At 43.8% G+C, this 20312-nt stretch overlaps 2 protein-coding genes across 3 annotated transcripts in view; one reads left to right on the top strand and one right to left on the bottom strand.

The window, feature by feature from the left end:
• The first annotated feature begins 9527 nt into the window (after positions 1 to 9527).
• Positions 9528 to 20312, top strand: part of LOC311102882 (phosphatidate phosphatase LPIN1-like) — a 37308-nt gene continuing 26523 nt past the window's right edge. For both annotated transcript variants that reach the window (XM_084144339.1, XM_084144338.1), the window contains exons 1-3: positions 9528 to 9716; positions 13776 to 13976; positions 14627 to 14722. In XM_084144339.1, coding sequence (XP_084000465.1) covers positions 13785 to 13976; positions 14627 to 14722 — 288 coding nt within the window. In that variant the 5' untranslated portion in view covers positions 9528 to 9716; positions 13776 to 13784. The remainder of the gene's footprint in view (positions 9717 to 13775; positions 13977 to 14626; positions 14723 to 20312) is intronic.
• Positions 17171 to 18699, bottom strand: LOC311102570 (DET1 homolog; the record flags this gene model as incomplete). The annotated part of the gene is made up of 2 exons (XM_084143950.1): positions 17171 to 18337; positions 18691 to 18699. The coding sequence occupies 2 exons, from the start codon at positions 18697 to 18699 to the stop codon at positions 17411 to 17413; spliced, it is 936 nt and encodes a 311-aa protein (XP_084000076.1). The 3' UTR covers positions 17171 to 17410.

Below are 20312 nucleotides of genomic sequence, written 5' to 3'. Positions count from 1 at the left end.
TCTCCACCAGTTTCACCTGGAATGCTTTTCCAACAGTCTTGAAGGAGTTCCCACATATGCTGAGCACTTGTTGGCTGCTTTTCCTTCACTCTGCCGTCTGACTCATCCCAAACCATCTCAATTGGGTAGAGGTCGGGGGATTGTGGAGGCCAGGTCATCTGATGCAGCACTCCATCACTCTCCATCTTGGTAAAATAGCCCTTACACAGCCTGGAGGTGTGTTGGGTCATTGTCCTGTTAAAAAATAAATGATAGTCCCATTAAGCCCAAACCAGACAGTGTCACCAGAAAAGCACCCCCACACCATAACACCTCCTCCTCCATGCTTTACGGTGGGAACTACACATGCAGAGATCATCCGTTCAACCACACCGTGTCTCACAAAGACACGGCGGTTGGAAGCAAAAATCGCACATTTGGACTCCAGACCAAAGGACACATTTCCACCGGTCTAATGTCCATTGCTCGTGTTTCTTGGCCCAAGCAGGTCTCTTCTTATTATTGGTGTCCTTTAGGAGTGGTTTCTTTGCAGGAATTCGACCATGAAGGCCTGATTCACACAGTCCCCTATGAACAGTTGATGTTGAGATGTGTCTGTGACTTGAACTCTGTGAAGCATTCATTTGGGCTGCAATTTCTGAGGCTGGTAACTCTAATGAATTTATCCTCTGCAGTAGAGGTAACTCTGGGTCTTCCATTCTTGTGGCGGTCCTCATGAGAGCCAGTTTCATCATAGCGCTTGATGGTTTTTGCGACTGCACTTGAAGAAACTTTCAAAGTTCTTGAAATGTTCCAAATTGACTGACCTTCATGCCTTAAAGTAACGATGGACTGTCGTTTCTCTTTGCTTATTTGAGCTGTTCTTCACATAATATGGACTTGGTATTTTACCAAATAGGGCTATCTTCTGTATATCCCCCCTACCTTGTCGCAACACAACTGATTGGCTCAAACGCATTAAGAAGGAAAGAAATTCCACAAATTAACTTTTAAGAAGGCACACCTGTTAATTGAAATGCCTTCCAGATGACTACCTCATGAAGCTGGTTGAGAGAATGCCAAGAGTGTGCAAAGCTGTCATCAAGGCAAAGGGTGGCTATTTGAAGAATCTCAAATATAAAATATATTTAGATTTGTTTAACACTTTTTTGGTTACTACATGATTCCATATGTGTTATTTCATAGTTTTGATGTATTCACTATTATTCTACAATGTAAAAAATAGTAAAAAATAAAGAAAAACCCTTGAATTAGTAGGTGTGTCCAAACCTTTGTCTGGTAATGTACATATCTACCTCAATTACCTCGTACCCCTGCACATCGACTTGCGGCTGGTACCCCGTGTATATAGCCAAGTTATCTTTACTCATTGTGTATATTATTACTTGTATTATTACGTGTTTTGCTTTTCTATTATTTCACTATTTTCTTTCTTTATGCATTGTTGGGAAGGGCCCGTAAGTAAGCATTTCACTGTTAGTCCACACCTGTTGTTTACGAAGCATGTGACAAATACAATTTGATTTGATTTAGGGGGGCTGTGGGAACGTCTCAGATTGCACTGTGCACTCAAAAGGCTTCCTTGGACAGATTGCCCCTCCCCTCACACACACACACACACGCACACACACACCCACACACGCTGGTGGGCATTAACACATTATACTCTTCAGAAACTCTCTGTAAGGCATAATAACATGGTCATGTGTACTGTACAGCTGTTGCAATCACAATCTTGAGTTTAATCTGAAAGGTTGTACAGAGGTAGGATCATAATTTGAGGCAGTTTGCTACAGCAGGAAAATTATTCTGCAGCAACAGGAAATGTGAATTATTATATGGATTATAATTCATGGAAATTTTTTGTAGGGGTTGATACATTTTTCGTTAGGGTAAATCAAGTCTGACATTTTAAAGTGAAAATTACAAACTTTAGAAGCCTTTTTAAACCTTGAATACACTACAAGTTTGCATTTCCTGCTGTGCAGGGAAATTCTCAGCAGAGACAGTTAAATGATGCGTTCCATTAGCTGTGATGAACACATTGTTTATGGCGTGGAGTTGTTCTTCTCTGACATTAGAGGCAATAGAGCTGGATTTTTTTAAACTAATGGTTTCATAATTATTAAAGGTTTTTAATGAATTAAATCAATCAGGAAAGGAGCAGCAGTATAATGGTTATGGATAGTCATTGTGGTAGTATCCAGGCTCTGTCGAGGCCGGACGCGACCGGGAGACCCATGGGGCGGCGCACATTTGGCCCAGGGTCGTCCAGGGTAGGGTAGGGTAGGGTAGGGTAGGGTAGGGGAGGGGAGGGAATGGCCGGCAGGGATGGAGCTCAGTTGGTAGAGCATGGCGTTTGCAACGACAGGGTTGTGGGTTCGATTCCCAAAATAAAAAAATAATGTATGCACTCACTAACTGTAAGTCGCTCTGGATAAGAGCGTCTGCTAAATGACTAAAATGTAAAATGTAAAAATGTAGTACAGTAATGGTGGCTGTAGCTCAGTTGGTTGAGCATGGTGCTTGCAATGCCAGGGTTGTGGGTTCGTTTCCCACGGGGGGGCAGTATGAAAATGTATGCACTCACTTAACTGTAAGTCGCTCTTGATAAGAGCATCTGCTAAATGACTCAAATGTGGCTGCAGATCACATCTAGCTTCCTTTTGCATTTCCCTAAAAGGTCAACATGATAATGACATGTAATGGCTTTGTCCCTCAGTGATTCTACCCTAATGCATATTAAATAATATGTATTCTTATATTGTACTGGTGGTACTGAAAGTGTGACTGAATGGAATTAACCTGGGTCGTCTGTGCGCCACAAGACTGTGGTAGCTGCTGAGCTAAAGTCTAGGCATTAGCTAGGGGGGCTAAAGCCCGTCTGAGACCTGATTCACACAATTTATATTATTATATTTTCACATTGTCCTTTCTCATATGGTTCCAGCAACTGTGGTGGATGCGTAACCAGGCCAGCCCAGTTCAGATTGGCTCAGTTTGGCCCTATCAGGCTTCTGAGTCCTCAGGTTTCAGGCAAGGTGACTCATGACGTGAGCTTGGTTCACCCAACCACCTCTGTTACAAAGGCACCTGTTCTTTCTATGTGGGTTTAAATCACCCTATATGGCTGCAGGGTAGATGGTCAGGGCCTGGGTATTATTTAAGGTCATTGCCCAAAGAGCACATCCTGTTATGTCATGTTAACAACAGGGAAACCCACTATCGACCCCCCTGTAATACCCTACAGCCAGGCAAAGAAATCAGTACCCTGTGGATCTATATGGACTATATATGAAAGTCACTGAACAACGGCTTTATCAGCCCCAGCCTGTGTTATCTGTCTCAGGACACTGCCTGTTCTTTCAGAAGAACACACACATCACAGCTGACACTGTATTTAGTGGGACAGATAACGAACAGGTCTAGGAGATAGGGACTCATGTAGGTAAAGGCTACTTTATGAGAAAGTCTCTTAAAGGTGAATCCCCCCAATGGCATTATATAACAGGATTAGTGGGATGTGTTTGTGTGTGTGTGTGTGTTTCGGAGTGCGTGCGTACGTGTGTCAGTCACATTGTGAGAGTGGGATATTTATTGACTACCCCCAGGATCAGAACAGCCTGTGCTGGCCCTTTCAGCAACACAATGGCAGTATAGTAGTAAACAATGGTATTTCCCACCACTCAGGAATGTCTCATGGCCCTTCAATACCCCACGCAGGGGCAGGTTCAGAGTTCACTCATTATGCACGCCTCTGATTGGCCCACAAAACCCATCCCAGGCGAGTCCCCCGTCTCCGTGACGACGGTGTGAATGCATTCTTGACCCCAAGTTCCTGGAAGAGATTAGGCTGCAATGCTCTCTCTCTCTCTCTTCCCCCCTCTCTCTTCGCTCTCTCACATGGCGGCTGACTGAGGAAGGAAATGAACAGCTTCAGGTGAGGAAAGTTTAAACACACACTGTGTTTCAACATCAACAGTCAAATGTTTAGGTTGATTTGTAAATAGCTCTTAACACAATTGTATAAGCGATATTTGAACACACTGTTATGTGAAGTACAGCTCTTTGTTGTGTGGAAAGGCTGTTTGAACTCTCAAAAGCTCTTTCTAGTGTTCAATTAGTTGGATCAATTAGTTGGATCAATTAGTTGGATCAATTAGTTGAATGATATAAGCACAACTAAGAGTTTCTCAGTCAGAGCTGCTCTCCCTAGTTGACCCTAACCCCTGACACCTAGCTATCCTACATCTCCCTCAGGAGTCATATATGCATTCTGGGGAGGCCCGGGGACATTAGATTCTCCTCCCTCTTGGCTATCACACACTGACCGACCATTTTAATAGTTCCTAGAAACACTGCACATGTGTATTATGTTCCAACTCGTGTCCCACGGGGCTCTTTTGTTGCCAGATAAATTAAATAAATAAAGGCTGTTGCGTAATCAGGAGTCAGGGGCTGCATGCACACACACACACACACACACAGACATTGACACACACAGCCCGCCGCTGTGTTATCCGTTTAATTGGGCCCCAATTCCTAGAGAAACAACATTCCTCCGGCGGCCACTGCTACTACTTCTGTAAGTGTTTCCCTTAAGGTTTTTTTTTACCTTAAGGAATAATTTTCCCTTACCTAAGGGAATTGTTTAAGGGTGTTGCATAGAGCCCCTCAAACATTTCCTTAGGTAAGGGCATAATTTAAGGATTTTACAGTAGTTTGAAGGAATATATGGCAGATAGTATCTCTGGTTACTTTGGAGACAACCTGATTCACTGAATTTCTTACCCCCTTTTTCGATCTTGTCTCATCGCTGCAATTCCCCAATGGGCTCGGGAGGCAAAGGTCGAGTCATGCATCCTCCGAAACATGACCCGCCAAACCGCACTTCTTAACACCCGCCCACTTAACCCAGAAGCCAGCTGCACCAATGTGTCAGAGGAAACACTGTTCAACTGACGACTGAAGTCAGCCTGCAGGCGCCCGGCCCGCCACAAGTAGTCGCTAGAGCGCGATAAGCTAATTAAAGCCCCCCCAGCCAAACCCTCCACTAACCCGGACGACGCTGGGCCAATTGTGCGCTGCCCTATGGGACTCCCAGTCACGGCCGGTTGTGACACAGCCTGGGATCGAACCCGGGTCTATAGTGACGCCTCAAGCACCGCTGCGCCACTCAGGAGGCCCCCACTGACTGAATTTCTAATCAAAGAGATCACATTTATTTTGGGAGATCGAAAAATAGAACATCTACATTCAAGACAGGAGAAACAAATTGATTCAGAAGATAATAAAACACGTTTCTTTTAGTTACTTTTTTTGTTTTTATTACTTTCTAGCATGTCAAGAGAACTTACAGAGTAGGTAGCTAGCTATACAAGCTCTCACAGTCTCACATCAGAATTAGACTTTCATCCATGTTTCTCAGACGTCAAATTTCAAAGTGTTTAAGGTTAAGTTTAGGCATTAACACCGAATGGTTAAGGTAAGGGTAAAAGTTTGGGATAGGCTTAAAACTAAAATATCAAAAACAACTTTTTATCACTGAATTTGAACATGCAACCTTTGGAATCAGAAGCAGACGCTTACATCCATTCCCCATCCTCATCTACCTCCCTAGCAAAACCCGAAACCTATTTGAAGGTAACAGCGCTCACTGTTGCCCCTAGTGGCCGGTTTCCATGTCATCTCCCGACATCCTCAGACATGGATGGACGTTGAATACTGACTTGTATCACTGGTGACCTGCCTGAGCTAGCTAGCCAGCAGCTTTCTAGACATTGTTTAGCTAAGTAGCTAGCTAGCTGGTGGATGTTTTTCTTTTGAAACCAGGGCAGAGGAAAGTAACAACGATATTATAACCGCGATCGATAATAGACAGTACTGTGCAGCCGTTTTCATTGACCTGGCCAAGGCTTTCGACTCTGTCAACCACCGCATTCTTATTGGCAGACTAAATAGCCTTGGTTTCTCAAATGACTGCCTCGCCTGGTTCACCAACTACTTCTCAGATAGAGTTCAATGTGTCAAATCGGAGGGCCTGTTGTCTGGACCTATGGCAGTCTCTATGGGGGTGCCACAGGGTTCAATTCTTGGGCCGACTCTTTTCTCTGTGTATATCAATGATGTCGCTCTTGCTGCTGGTGACTCTCAGATCCACCTCTACGCAGACGACACCATTTTGTATACATCTGGCCCTTCATTGGACACTGTGTTAACAAACCTCCAAACGAGCTTCAATGCCATACAACACTCCTTCAGTAGCCTCCAACTGCTCTTAAACACTAGTAAAACTAAATGCATGCTCTTCAACCGAACGCTGCTTGTACCCGCCCACCCGACTAGAATCACTACTCTCGACGGGTCTGACCTAGAGTATGTGGACAACTACAAATATCTAGGTGTCTGGTTAGACTGTAAACTCTCGTTCCAGACTCACATTAAGAATCTCCAATCCAAAGTTAAATCTAGAATCGGTTTCCTATTTCGCAACAAAGCCTCCTTCACTCATGCTGCCAAACATGCCCTCGTAAAACTGACTATCCTACCGATCCTTGACTTCGGCGATGTCATTTACAAAATAGCCTCCAACACTCTACTCAGCAAATTGGATGTAGTCTATCACAGTGCCATCCGTTTTGTCTCCAAAGCCCCATATAATACCCACCACTGTGACCTGTACGCTCTTGTTGGCTGGTCCTCACTACATATTCGTCGCCAAACCCACTGGCTCCAGGCCATCTATAAATCACTGCTAGGCAAATCCCCACCTTATCTTAGCTCATTGGTCACCATAGCAACACCCACCCGTAGTCTGCGCTCCAGCAGGTATATCTCACTGGTCATCCCCAAAGCCAACACCTCCTTTGGCCGCAATTCCTTCCAGTTCTCTGCTGCCAATGACTGGAACAAATTGCAAAAATCTCTGAAGCTGGAGACACTTATCTCCCTCACTAACTTTAAGCATCAGTTGTCAGAGCACCTTACCGATCACTGCACCTGTACACAGCCCATCTGAAATTAGCCCGCCCAACTACCTCATCCCTATATTGTTATTTATTTTGCTCATTTGTACCCCAGTATCTCTATTTGCACATCATCTCTTGCACATCTATCATTCCAGTGTTAATACAAATTGTAATTATTTTGCACTATAGCCTATTTATTGCCTTACCTCCATAACTTGCTACATTTGCACACACTGTATATATATGTATTTCTGTTGTATTTTTGACTTTGTTTTGTTTTACCCCATATGTAACTCTGTGTTGTTGTTTTTATCGCACTGCTTTGCTTTATCTTGGCCAGGTCGCAGTTGTAAATGAGAACTTGTTCTCAACTGGTTTACCTGGTTAAATAAAGGTGAAATAAAAAAAAATAAAAAAACATTCACCTCCACAAATGCTGTTTACATTGATATCCATACTAAATGAAGCACTTAAGGGACCTCATGGGCACCCTTAACTTTTTCACTTAATTTAAGGGGGAAATTCACCTTAAAATGTTTTGTGCAACTGACTTAAAGTTAAGGAAACTTCAAGGGAAAATATAAGGGGGAAATTAACTTAAGATGCTTTATGTAACCGGGCCCAGAGCCTTATTTCCCCTCCGGCAGCCCAGCCCTCACGATGCGCCCAGGGTTACTCAGTGTTGCGGTGGCGGGAAGACGTGCTGTCATGTCATGTCATAATGAGTGGAATTCTGGCGTGTTCTTGGAATTCTGAGCAACAACAAAGCAGCTTGCTGAGTTTGGACAGGACAAGGACTTGATACTCCTAGTGCATAAATCAATCTGTGTGTGAAATCAATGTGGGACATGCCAAGAGTATGCCAAAACAGTTGCATACCAATGCTAATGTTTTTAGAAAGATACATTACTTCAGTTTTGTTGTTGGCTGGATTTGTATACTGAGAGAGAAAATGATTGCTATGGGGACAAAAAGGTGCTGTCAATCAAATGCAACCTTTCGCAATTCTAATATACAATTTTTCCAAAGCAGTCCTATGTACAATATGCATACTCACTCACTCCCTCTCATGTGTTTGTGTGTGTTTGTGTGTGTGTGTGTGTGTGTGTGTGTATGTGCGTGCATTTGTGTGTGCGTGTGTATACGTGTGAGTGCCAGAGCATGTCTCTGTGCCTGTACTTGCAACCTTTGTCACCAGAGATTCCCTGAGGACTCACACAAGTTATGGTTGTATCTACTAAATCACATTGCTCATTCAAACAAGCTTCAGGGTTCTTCCACCCTCATATTCTGTTTAGTCAGCTATTACTCTGGTGAGTAGAGCCTATACGCACCTGCAACAAACCAGGCACTGCCCAGATTACAGGCACTTGTGCTCTTTCAGTGTGTCAGTTTATGAATAGAAGAAAAGGAAAGAGGTACGGTCACTGGCTTGAAATACTGTGATTACAGTTACTGAAAATATGCCACTTGGCCTGCCCTACCCAGACCTAGTTCGTAATGTAAACACTTTATTGATATGTATTGCATTTCTGGGAATTCTCAACTATAGGCCTGTTGGATTCTATAGAAAATAGTTTATAGCGTAGTTGGTGACAGGTCAATGGATGCATTGCCAGGAATCAGGGTTTGGGAAGTAAATGATTACAAAAAAACTGTAACTGTAATCGGTTACGTTACTAGCAGAAATATTGTAATCAGATAACAGATACTTTGGAAAACTAGAGGTTTACTTCTTGGATTACTTTGAAATTCAGAAAGGATGTTTGCAAAAAATACATTATGACACCTTTCTGTTTTCTCAATGACATTCAATTCAGCATTGAAAATAGGCGCAGGTTTAAGTTTGTTCCACCTGAGCAAGTCGGACCACAAGTCAGAGACCACTATGATGACACACCAACTATGTTTGATGGGGAAAGTAATTCAAAAGTAGCGGAAAGTAATCAGATTACGTTACTGAGTTTGGCTGATCCAAAAATGATGTTATTGATTTAAATTTTGGACAGGTAACTAGTAACTGTAACGGATTACATTTAGAAAGTAACCTACCCAACCCTGTCAGGCATGCAGCCATATATACAGGCTGGCTTCTGTAGCAGGTTATATAATTTCATTGCTGACAAGACATAGTATGTTAGGCAAAGAAGCTCTGCTATTGGATGAAGGAGTCACCTCACCAACAGCCGTCTTCTCCATAACCCTGGTGATATTTACACTTCTATTAATATCTTAGTACATCTGTGGAGGACATTACAAAATTACTTTTAGTCTGCCAACTGGACTACACCCCCCCCCCCCCCCCCCCCCCCACCTCGCTTTTAACATTCTGAAAATATGTGAATTCACCTCTTCAACTGAATAAATTATAACCTACATGGGTTAGCCTACTGTTTTGAGCTTTTTTTTAAAAAACACTGATCAGTACACGTGCTACTTTGTAACTAGCTAGTGGACCAGTACTGTTATGTGTGGGCTGGTGGGGTCTATCATTGGTTCCCATTGAGGGTTTTACGCCGTGCGACGTCACCAGCCGAGTAAAGGGAGTTTTCTTTTCTCTCCAGTGACAGGAGGAGTATCTCCACAGCGCTTTAGCACACCAGCACGCGGAAGATCAAATGAGGGAAAGGTTCCGTTCGCTATTACAATGTAATAGTTGAATTGGAATAAGATACTCAGCTTTACCGATACAGCAGAAGATATTTGAATGGCTAAAATACTCTGAAGCGACAATTCCTCGTCAATAATGTACGTATGAATATGATTGTGAATCCTAGGCTACTTATCCAAATGATATTCTTCACATTTATGTGTACGTTAATTTCTTATCGACGGATAGTTGCACCCAGATAATCTCTGCATGTATTGTTATTAGCCGTGTTTCCTTTTTATATGAAGCAATTGCCAGGCATTATGGCAAGGACAGCTTCATATAACCTACGGACTACAGTTATGTTCATAATTGCGTTGATGGAACGGAGATTGAAATAGGCTATGAAATGGGCTATGGTCATAAACAACGGCTCATTTTCACAACGTCGTTATTTACGCATTCTAAACTGGTCGGAATGTGAAAGAGTCTGTGTCCGCGGTGTTTTATATAAACAGTGTTTGTGTTAGGTCATGCTTGTCTTCTGCTACAGTAGCTGTATTATGCATCAGCATAGCTCGCAATTAACCTAGAATATATTAAACATATTTTGTAAACATATTTTAAATACATGCAGTTGATGAGGACCTGTGTTGGACAAATGTGGCCACCTGAATGTGTTCTTATTACCCAGGTCATGGTCATTTATTCGGAAACCTTGACTGCCTACCAGACAGCTTAGGGTGGGAAGTCACATGACTTCTACTCAGTGGTGTAAAGTACTTAAAAGGAAAAATAATTTTGCGTCATCATGACGATGTGGCAAGTGACAGTTTAATTCTTTAAAGTCCAATATCTAGAAAACTTGACTGCAAATATTTTGGGACTGTATCAACAGTGGACTAATGGAAAAAATGGTTTTCCTTTACAAAAAAATAGGCCTACTTTAAAGTACTAACGTTACTTACGTAGTTTTTGGGGGGTATCTGTACTTTACTATTCATATTTTTGACTGCTTTTTATTTTGCTTCACTACATTCCTAAAGAAAATACTCTACTTTTTACTCCGTACATTTTACCTGACACCCAAAAGTACTCATTACATTTTGAATGCTTAGCAGGACAGGAAAATCGTCCAAAACACGCACTTATCAAGAGAGCATCCCTGGCCATCCCTACTGCCTCAGATCTGGCGGACTCACTAAACACAAATGTTTGTAAATTATGTCTGAGTGTTGGAGTGTTCCCCTGGCTATCTGTCAATTAAAAAAACAAGAACATTGTCTGGTTTGCTTAACATAAGGAATTTGAAATGATTTATACTTTTACTTTTGATACTTAAGTATATTTTAGCAATTACATTTACTTTTGATACATAAGTATATTTAAAACCAAATACTTTTAGACTTTTACTCAAGTAGTATTTTTATTGGGTGACTTTCACTTTTACTTTAGTCATTTTCCCACCACTGTATATAAAAAAGATCCTCTGCCAATGGGAATGTTGTTGATCTGTGGTGTGTGTGTGTGTGTGTTTGTGTCTGTACTGTGTGTGTCCGTCCTGTGTTTGTGCGTGCACGCTTCTGTGCGTGTGTGCTGTCTGTAAGGTGAGATAAGATGATAAACTAGGTACAGTTAATGGAGTTAATTGACTAATCCTACAGGAGCTGTGTTTATATTGAAGGTTACCTTTCTCGCTGATTTGGCTGTCAGTGATGGGCACCTCTAATCTGAGTGTCCCTAGGTTATACTAGTATGAAATGTGTTACATTGTGGAGTAGGACTAAGTTACCCCTGATCTAGGGTCAGGTTTGTGGTCCCACCCTCATGATTTGCGGAAGGTATGAGCTGATCCTATGTGCCTGTACTTGTACCCACTACCCAGAGCTGACATTGTATTGTGAGTGTAGTTTATTTTACTGTGGGATATACCCTGGGTCTATACTGTATGTCTTTTGATTGGTTGGAAACCAGGAAGCAGGTTCATGTCCTTGAGGGGGAAGTGGAGGAAACTCTTCAGCTGAATTAGTTCCCCTGTTAACACATGGCCTGTGTTTGTATTAGTGGGGATGGCGGAACGTGTGGGGGGTGCGGTGGGGAGGTTGGGTAATTATGTAATTGTCCTGAAATGCCACTGATACTGGGTCTGGGGCGGCAGGTGGCCTAGCGGTTAGAGTTTTGGGCCAGAGAGTTGGGCCAGTAACCGAAAGGTTGTTGGTTTGAATACCCGAGCCAACAAGGTGAAAAATGTGTTGATGTGCCCTTGAGTAAGGCATTTAACCCTAATTTGCTCCAGGGGTGCCATACTACTATGGCTGACCCTGTAAAAAAACACATTTCACTGCACCTATCTGGTATATGTGACAATAAAATAATCATTTTGGGGGGAGTCTTGTCAGTTGTCACACTGAGGGAGAGAGACTTTATGCTTCCATTGTTTGAGTACTGTTTAAGTATCTTAGTCAAGGATTTACTGTATGATCGAGTGCAAAGATTAGACCTGTTAGTTTCAGAAGCTAATACAAAAACCTACGAAAAAAACATATTTTCAGAAAATGGCAACAATGTGAAAAACAGGATTCATAGATTCAAACATCTATACTTTACCTCAAGATATCAGTTATCCAACTTCTATTTATCTTTGCCATGTATGTTCTGTTCCTCCTTGAACATAGAGTATCAGGTGCCCAGGCATAGAGAAAACACTTAGTAGGTCTGTCTCTCTGTTGTTGATGATGTTTGTACATTCTATTAGATAGATAGCCCTCTCTGTGAGCCTGGTAATTGATGTGTGTTAAGAAATAATTATCATTGGTCAGGAGAACTGACAAGATATTAACCCATCTGTCCCGAAGGTACGTGTGTGTGTGTGCTTGCATGCTAGACTTGAATCAGCAGAAACTGAGTCAGGGATATCAAGAGGAGAGTTTACAGCCAACAAAGCAAGCCTTCCTCTCCCTCTTTCACTGTTTAGTGAGAAGAGATGTCTTTCTCCCTCATGCACTGTTAGGGTCAAATTATATCTTGAGACCTGCTCACTTAAAGATGTAGTTTTGAAAGTGGTGCTCACGAGCCAAAGATGGTCCCCATTTTTTGTGTACTATGTCATCAAATTGTGTACTACGTAATCCATTTCGTATGATATGTTACATCCTGCAAAACATTATAATGGTTTTTTTGTGTAATTTGTATGATATGTTACGAATGCAATTCATACTATATGTTATACATTTATTGTGCTTAAGATCCTGGAGTGCATCTTTAACTCTGACTTTCACATAAATCATGCACACATGTCAATGGGAGATTTGCACAAAAATAATTGTAGGTGTGTGGTTAAGACTTCTACAGGATAGGACTTAGTGAACATGTTGTCTCTGTCTTTTGCACTGTTAGTGAATAGTATTTTGTCTATCTTACATGAAAAATTAGGTCTGAATCCTAATTTCGTTCACATTGGGCCTCCAGTGAAATGGTTTAATCTCCCTCCCCAGGGTCCTGTTGTTAGTTAGAGGGCATTAGTGTTGCTGCCCGCCTGTGACTGAGAGACTGGCATGCCGATTAATCCCCTTTCAGATGCCAGTGTAGCAGAGGGCACTGGGCACCAAGTGCATGTGTGTGTTTGTGCGTGTCTGTGCATGTGTGCATCAGTGTCTGTGTGTGTGTGATGTGCAGAGAGTAAGCACGTGTTTCAATGAGAACGTCAGCGTGTTTATTTGGAGGGTAGGAGATAGGATCTCAACCACCTTCAGCCTTTCAGCCATATAGCCTAGGTTTAGTCAGAGTTGTCTGCTGAATATAGCTTTCGATTGCAAGCACAGTCTTATGCAATTCAAGCTCTATTCTATTCTTTCTTCTGCACAGGGCAGTGGGGCTCGGCAGAGGGCTTTTGAGGCACGGTTGGTTGCTTTTCAGCATTATGTTACAAATGTATCAGTAAAAAGCCTTATAATGACCTGATGTGAGGGGAATGAGGCTGATGATGAGGATGGTGTGTCAGAGTGGAATGTGAATCACAGATAGAGAGTCAGGGAATCATAACCCAGCTGATCCATCCATATTTCCCAAGGCATTAACATCACTCTGGTATATCATGATATTACTCGACAGGATCATCAAGAATCAGCATCTGACTGTCCTGCTAGCATTTGGGAAATGAAAGATTTGATGTATTTCTCTCTTTCTCTCTCCCCCTCCGCCCTCTCCCCCTCCCTCAGTCTCAGACCATGAACTACGTGGGCCAGTTGGCAGGCCAGGTGTTTGTGCAGGTGAAGGAGCTGTACCGGGGCCTGAACCCGGCCACTCTTTCAGGCTGCATCGATGTCATTGTGGTACGCCAGCCCGACGGCACCCTGCAGTGCTCGCCCTTCCACGTCCGCTTCGGCAAGATGGGCGTGCTGCGCTCCCGTGAGAAAGTGGTAAGAGGACAAGGGAGTTGGGGGAGGGGCGGGGAAGGGGATCTGGGTAAAGGGGCACTGGGGCAGAGGACATAGGTAATAGAGAGTGATGGGTGTTAACAGTACTGGCAAGAGGAGGGAGGGAGGGAGGGAGGGAGGGAGGGAGGGAGGGAGGGAGGGAGGGAGGGAGGGAGGGAGGGAGGGAGGGAGGGAGGGAGGGAGGGAGGGAGGGGGGTCATCCTGGCTCAGTTTGATATGGAAATTACCAGAAAGAGAATAGGGGAATGAAGGGAAAGAGATAAATCATTCATCTTTTTGCCTGTAAGCCTGTAGCTATCCTTGACCCAAGCTGACACAGAGAGAATGGACAATGAGAGTTGCTGAGAGACATATAGAAAATAGAACAATAGAACAAATTGAAAAGAGAGAAGGAGAGTTGGATGGGAGAGATGGTTGGAGAGACAGAGATGAAGGCCGGAAAACAGAGAAAGGATGGAGATGGAGATGGGGAAGTACGAATACAGAGAGAAATGGAATGTAGAGCAGAGGAAAGAAAGTGATTGAGGGTAGAGTGGAGGAAAGAGAGAGAGAACGATGGAGGGTAGACCGGAGGAAAGAGAGAGAGATGGGATAGAGACCTATAGTGATGGTTGGTGTCCTCTGTGTATCAGGTGGACATAGAGATCAATGGAGAGCCTGTGAGTCTACACATGAAGCTGGGGGAGAACGGAGAGGCCTTCTTTGTCAAGGAGACAGAGAATACACTGGTACGTACCGTGTAACGCACACACACACACAGAACCATGGCTCGAAACAGCAACCATATTGTTCACAGGACAACATGTGCTGAATGTCACTCAACACAAAACCTAAAGAGAGAGAGAGTGAAAGAGAGAGAGAGAGTGAAAGAGAGAGAGAGAGAGAGAGAGAGAGAGAGAGAGAGAGAGAGAGAGAGAGAGCGAGAGAGAGAGAGTAGAAGAAGTAGCCTAGCGAACGGATGTAACAGATGTGATCGTACTTCTTAACTGTCTTGCGTTGTATTTTTAAAGAAAGGACTGTCCAGCCAGTGGTCCCAGTTGATTGGTGTTTATTCTGACAATATAATAATAGACACAAGGAAGAACAATAGATGTACAGGACAACAGTATGTTGATGGCTGTAGATTAGCGATTAGTCATTTGCATGTCAATATCAGACTGCGTATTTTGTAATCAAACATGTTAACAATGATAAAAAAGAGTACAGAATACAATAAATGTAAGTACCTGACGATAGACACAAGGAAGCACATTTGATGTGCAGGACAACAGTATGTTGATGGCTGTAGATTCATGATTCATTTGTTAGAATGGAAATAACTGTGAATTAGCAGGGAGCTAAAGCGAGCATTACAATTAGAGCATGCTAGCTAACTCGCTCTTACAGCAAAAACATACAAAAGCACATCCCAGGAAGTCCCCAATATCTAACAGGTACCGTACACATATATACAGTGCATTCTGAAAGAATTCAGACCCATTGAATTTTTCCACATTTGTTACGTTACAGCCTTATTCTAAAATTGATTAAATAGTTTTTTCCCCTCACCAATCTACACACAATACCCCATAATGAAAAAGCAAAAACAGGTTTTCAAAAATGTTTGAAAATGTATTAAAAATAAGAAACTGAAATATCACATTTACATAAGTATTCAGGCCCTTTACTCAGTACTTTTTTGAAGCACCTTTGGCAGCGATTACAGCCTTGAGTCTTCTTGGGTATGATGCTACAAGCTTGGCACACCTGTATTTGGGGAGTTTCTCCCATTCTTCTCTGCAGATCCTCTCAAGCTCTGTCAGGTTGGATGGGGAGCGTCGCTGCCCAGCTATTTTCAGGTCTCTCCAGAGATGTTTGATCAGGTTCAAGTCTGGGCTCTGGCTGGGCCACTCAAGGACATTCAGAGACTTGTCCCGAAGCCACTCCTGTGTTGTCTTGGCTGTGTGCTTAGGGTTGTTGTCCTGTTGGAAGGTGAACCTTCGCCCCAGTCTGAGGTCCTGAGCGCTCTGGAGCAGATTTTCATCAAGGATCTCTCTGTACTTTGCTCCGTTCATCTTTCCCTCGATCCTGACTAGTCTCCCAGTCCCTGCCGCTGAAAAACATCCCCACAGCATGATGCTGCCACCACCATGCTTCATCGTAGGGATGGTTCCAGGTTTCCTCCAGACGTGATGCTTGGCATTCAGGCTAAAGAGTTCAATCTTGGTTTCATCAGACCAGATAATCTTATTTCTCATGGTCTGAGAGTGCTTTAGGTGCCTTTTGGCAAACTTCCGTCTGGCCACTCTACCATAAAGGCCTGATTGGTGGAGTGCTGCAGAGATGGTTGTCCTTCTGGAAGGTTCTCCCATCTCCACAGAGGAACTCTGGAGCTCTGACAGAGTGACCATCCGGTTCTTCCCCGATTGCTCAGTTTGTCCGGCCGGCCAGCTCTAGGAAGAGTCTTGGTGGTTCTTCCTCCATTTTTTATTAAACCTTTATTTAACTAGGCAAGTCAGTTAAGAACAAATTCTTATTTACAATGACGACCTACCCCGGCCAAACCCGGACGACACTGGGCCAATTGTGCACCGCCCTATGGGACTCCCAATCACGGCCGGATTGTGATTAATCCTGGAATCGAACCAGGGTCTATAGTGACATCTCTAGCACTGAGATGCAGTGCCTTAGACCGCTGCGCCACTCGGGAGCCCCAGTTAAGAATGATGGACGCCACTGTGTTCTTGGGGACTTTCAATACTGCAGAAATGTTGGGTTACCCATCCCCAGATCTGTGCCTCGACACAATCCTGTCTCGGAGCTCTACGGACAATTCCTTCGACCTCATGGCTTGGTTTTTGCTCTGACATGCACTGTCAACTTTGGGACCTTATATAGACAGCTGTTTAGACAGGTGGGTGCCTTTCCAAATCATGTCCAATCAATTGAATTTACCACAGGTGGATTCCAATCAAGTTGTAGAACATTTACAAGGATGATCAATGGAAACAGGATGCATCCGTGCTCAATTTCAAGTGTCATAGCAAAGGGTCTGAATACTTTGTTTAAATTGTTTAATTTAAAAAAAATGGAAAATAGCTTTTACTGTAGCAAAATATTAATAATAACCTTAAAGAATCACAATCAATGATTAAATCACTCATTGAAATAAAATACAAATAAAACAAAAAATACAAATACATGTATAAGAATCAAATTTGACCAAAAACATAAAAGTATGTGGTGATTTGGAAAAACCTAAACATATTTGGTCCTGTAAGGAATCTATCCCAACCCATCCCAAGCTCCCCATTTCAACTTCAACTGGTTCATCCCACAGTCCAGTCTTATTTTGTTCTTCACACTAGGGGAGAGGAAAAGGCAGAATGGTCGCTGTTTGCTCTACAGTTCTCCAGGTCTAGTCCACTGCCTTCCTCTCATACACAGACATGCCGCATGTGGAAATTCACCACATACTCAGCGTTGGTCCTCTGTACTGAGATGGCGAACGGCTCAAAGGGGTGGAATGTGAACGCCACCAGCCGCCGGACGGCATGGTTAATGGGCCGGCCCAGCAGGCCTGCCTGGATCTTGAACTTCAGCAAACCAGAGTCCCGAGCATAAAATCGGATGGGGTGGTCTCCACATGTTTTGGGCCGCTCCATCACAGATACCCACTTGTCGTCGTAGCTGAAGAGGGAAAGATCCAGGTAGGGGCTGCTGCTGTAGGACTGAGCACTGATGGGCAGCTGTCCCAGCAGCCTCCTCACCGCCTCAGTGTGACCGCCGTACTTTGCATTCACTATGGTGTCTTTGAACCTTCTCTGGACCTGCCGTGCAAAGTTGTTGCTGGAGGCTGAGCAGGGGAACTGAACAGCTTCGCTGTGGAGCGTAGCGTTCCGGAACAGGTCACAGAAGTTCTCAAACAGCTCCAGAAGTTTGTCAGAAGTGTTCTCAAAGACCACCAACACCTCTGTTGACACCATGTTGTACACTACAAAGAATGAGGGCTGGGAGGGTTCAGTGACTCGCAGGGTGACCACGTCCTCGCTGGTGTATTTAATGAAGAGGTGGTGCTCATCCAGCAGCTGCATCTTCCACATCCTCAGCTGTCTCAGCTGGTCAAAGAACTGGAAGAAGCGTCGCTTGGCGGTGGCGCTGCCGTCCTGCTCAGTCCGTCTCCACAGGTAGACTAGTAGTCTGTGCTTCAGGGAGTTGATGGTCTTCTCCTTGTAGAGGCGGGAGAAGCCTGGCTGGCCCTCAGCCTGGGCCTCAGTGTACACCGCAGACAGAGTCAGGAGGTCGTCCTCGTAGCAGAACCGACCGATGGTCCGCACGTCCAGAAACAACCCCTCTGATGTCACCTACAGGATGACATTAGAACTATAAAAACGTTCATTTAATTTCATAAAAACATTCAATCAGGATGGTCTGAATACTTATGTAAATAAGGTATTTCTGTTTTATAGATATTTTTTTTGTGCAAACATTTCTTTAAAAATCAGTTTTTTGTAAATACGTAAATAGAATGCACTATTTCAGAATGTGTCCTACTGCTTTCATGTCAATATCAAACTGGGAAGAATTGACGTTCGCAATCTCCTCCTATAGCCAATGACATAACACCTTATTGACATCTGACTTGAATCAACCAATAGAAATACATAAATATTGCAGTGGAAGCAAGTGGAAACATATCCAACCCTGTTACACTGACTTGGTGCATGTTCATTAATGTGATTTTGGAAACAAGCCATGAGGACACACGCTGTAACTGGATCCTAGACAGGATGGGAACAGAATGGACCCCATGCCACGCCAAGGCCACACACACACACAAACACACAGCCCAGCCAAGAACCATGAAGAATTTATGAAAAGGTCAGGGGTCATGCCAAAAAGGTTTCAGGCAGAAACTTTATCTCAGTGATGGGATCTCATACAGTATGAAGTGATGCACCAGCCATGCATATACACACACACATACACACACACACACACAAACACACACACACACACACTAAGCCATACATACTAAATATTGTGCTAGTGTGAACTTTGTGACACCGTCTTATGCAGATACAGATGACAGGAGGAGAGAAATCATATTTTAATAGATGACATTTACCAAGATCAGCAAATTGAAAGTCAACTCATAACCATTAGTAGGGGGAAATGCAAGACTGAATAGTTTTGTTTGAAGTAGAGTCTACAGATGTGTGTTTTTATAAATTAACTACCACACTCTTATTGTCACTCTTTTATTCATCTAGTATGTGGCTCTCTGAGTTCTCAGAATAGCTGCTACACCCAGTTATAACATCACGCAGGAGAGAAGAGGAGAGGGAAATGATGAAGGGATGGGGGGATGAAGGGATGTAGGGACGGAGGGATGATGCTTAGTCTTTTCTCCAGTAAGGGATTAAAACAGATTTGTCATAATCTGGGGTTTAGATTAATTGGGCTGTCGTAGCTGTCTGAGTCGGACTCCCGATCCATACCGTGCTCCCATTTCCCTCCACCCATCCTGTTACAACCTCTCCTCTCTACTTCTGTCTTTTCCTCCCTCCTCCCTCCTCCCTCCTCTCTCCTCTATCCTCCCTCCTCCCTCCTCTCTCCTCCCTACTCCCTCCTATCTCCTCCCTCCTCCCTCCTCACTCCTCTCTCCTCTCTCCTCCCTCCTATCTCCTCCCTCCTCCCTCCCTCCTCACCTCGCCACACTTTTCCCTGCTACAACCTTTCCTCTTTCCTTTCTTCTCCTCTCTTTTCTCTCCCCTCCTCACTTCTCCCTCCACTCGTCTCCTCTCTCCTCCCTCCTCTCCTCTCCTTCTCCCTGCCCTAGTCTACGCCCCCCTTTCATGCAGAAACATGTTCCTTCTATTTTCCTGACAGTGGCTGTTTATCTCTTCCACATCCAGTTGGTTCTTCAGTTTACAGTGTGTGTCTTGGTTGGACTGTAAAGATCTTGTTTCTCCTGGCCCTCTGGGAATAATCCCCCTCCTAAACATAGCTGTCCCTCCACTGCCCCGCTGAAGAAAACAACCCTATTTATGCACAGTCCACACACACACATGGCTCAGGAGTCTGTCCTCTCCCTGATTCCCCGTCTCTACCCTCTAAGTGGTAGGGGTGAGAACTGAGGTATCAATGTACCGCTCTATCTCTCTCTCCTACTCTCTCTCCCTCCCATGTTTTCAGATTAACTGAACGTTGCAGGATCAACGATAACAGTGTCAAAGAACCCATTTGCACTGGCAGTGGCGCCTAGCCAAGCTCTAAACTACCCCTCCAACCCCCCTCTCTCCAGGGCCGGATTACCAAATGGGCACGCAGGGCACG

The sequence above is a fragment of the Coregonus lavaretus genome, assembly GCF_964263955.1.
Source record: "Coregonus lavaretus genome assembly, chromosome: 27".
Classification (NCBI taxonomy): Eukaryota; Metazoa; Chordata; class Actinopteri; order Salmoniformes; family Salmonidae; genus Coregonus; species Coregonus lavaretus.
This window is presented reverse-complemented; position numbering and strand designations above follow the sequence as displayed.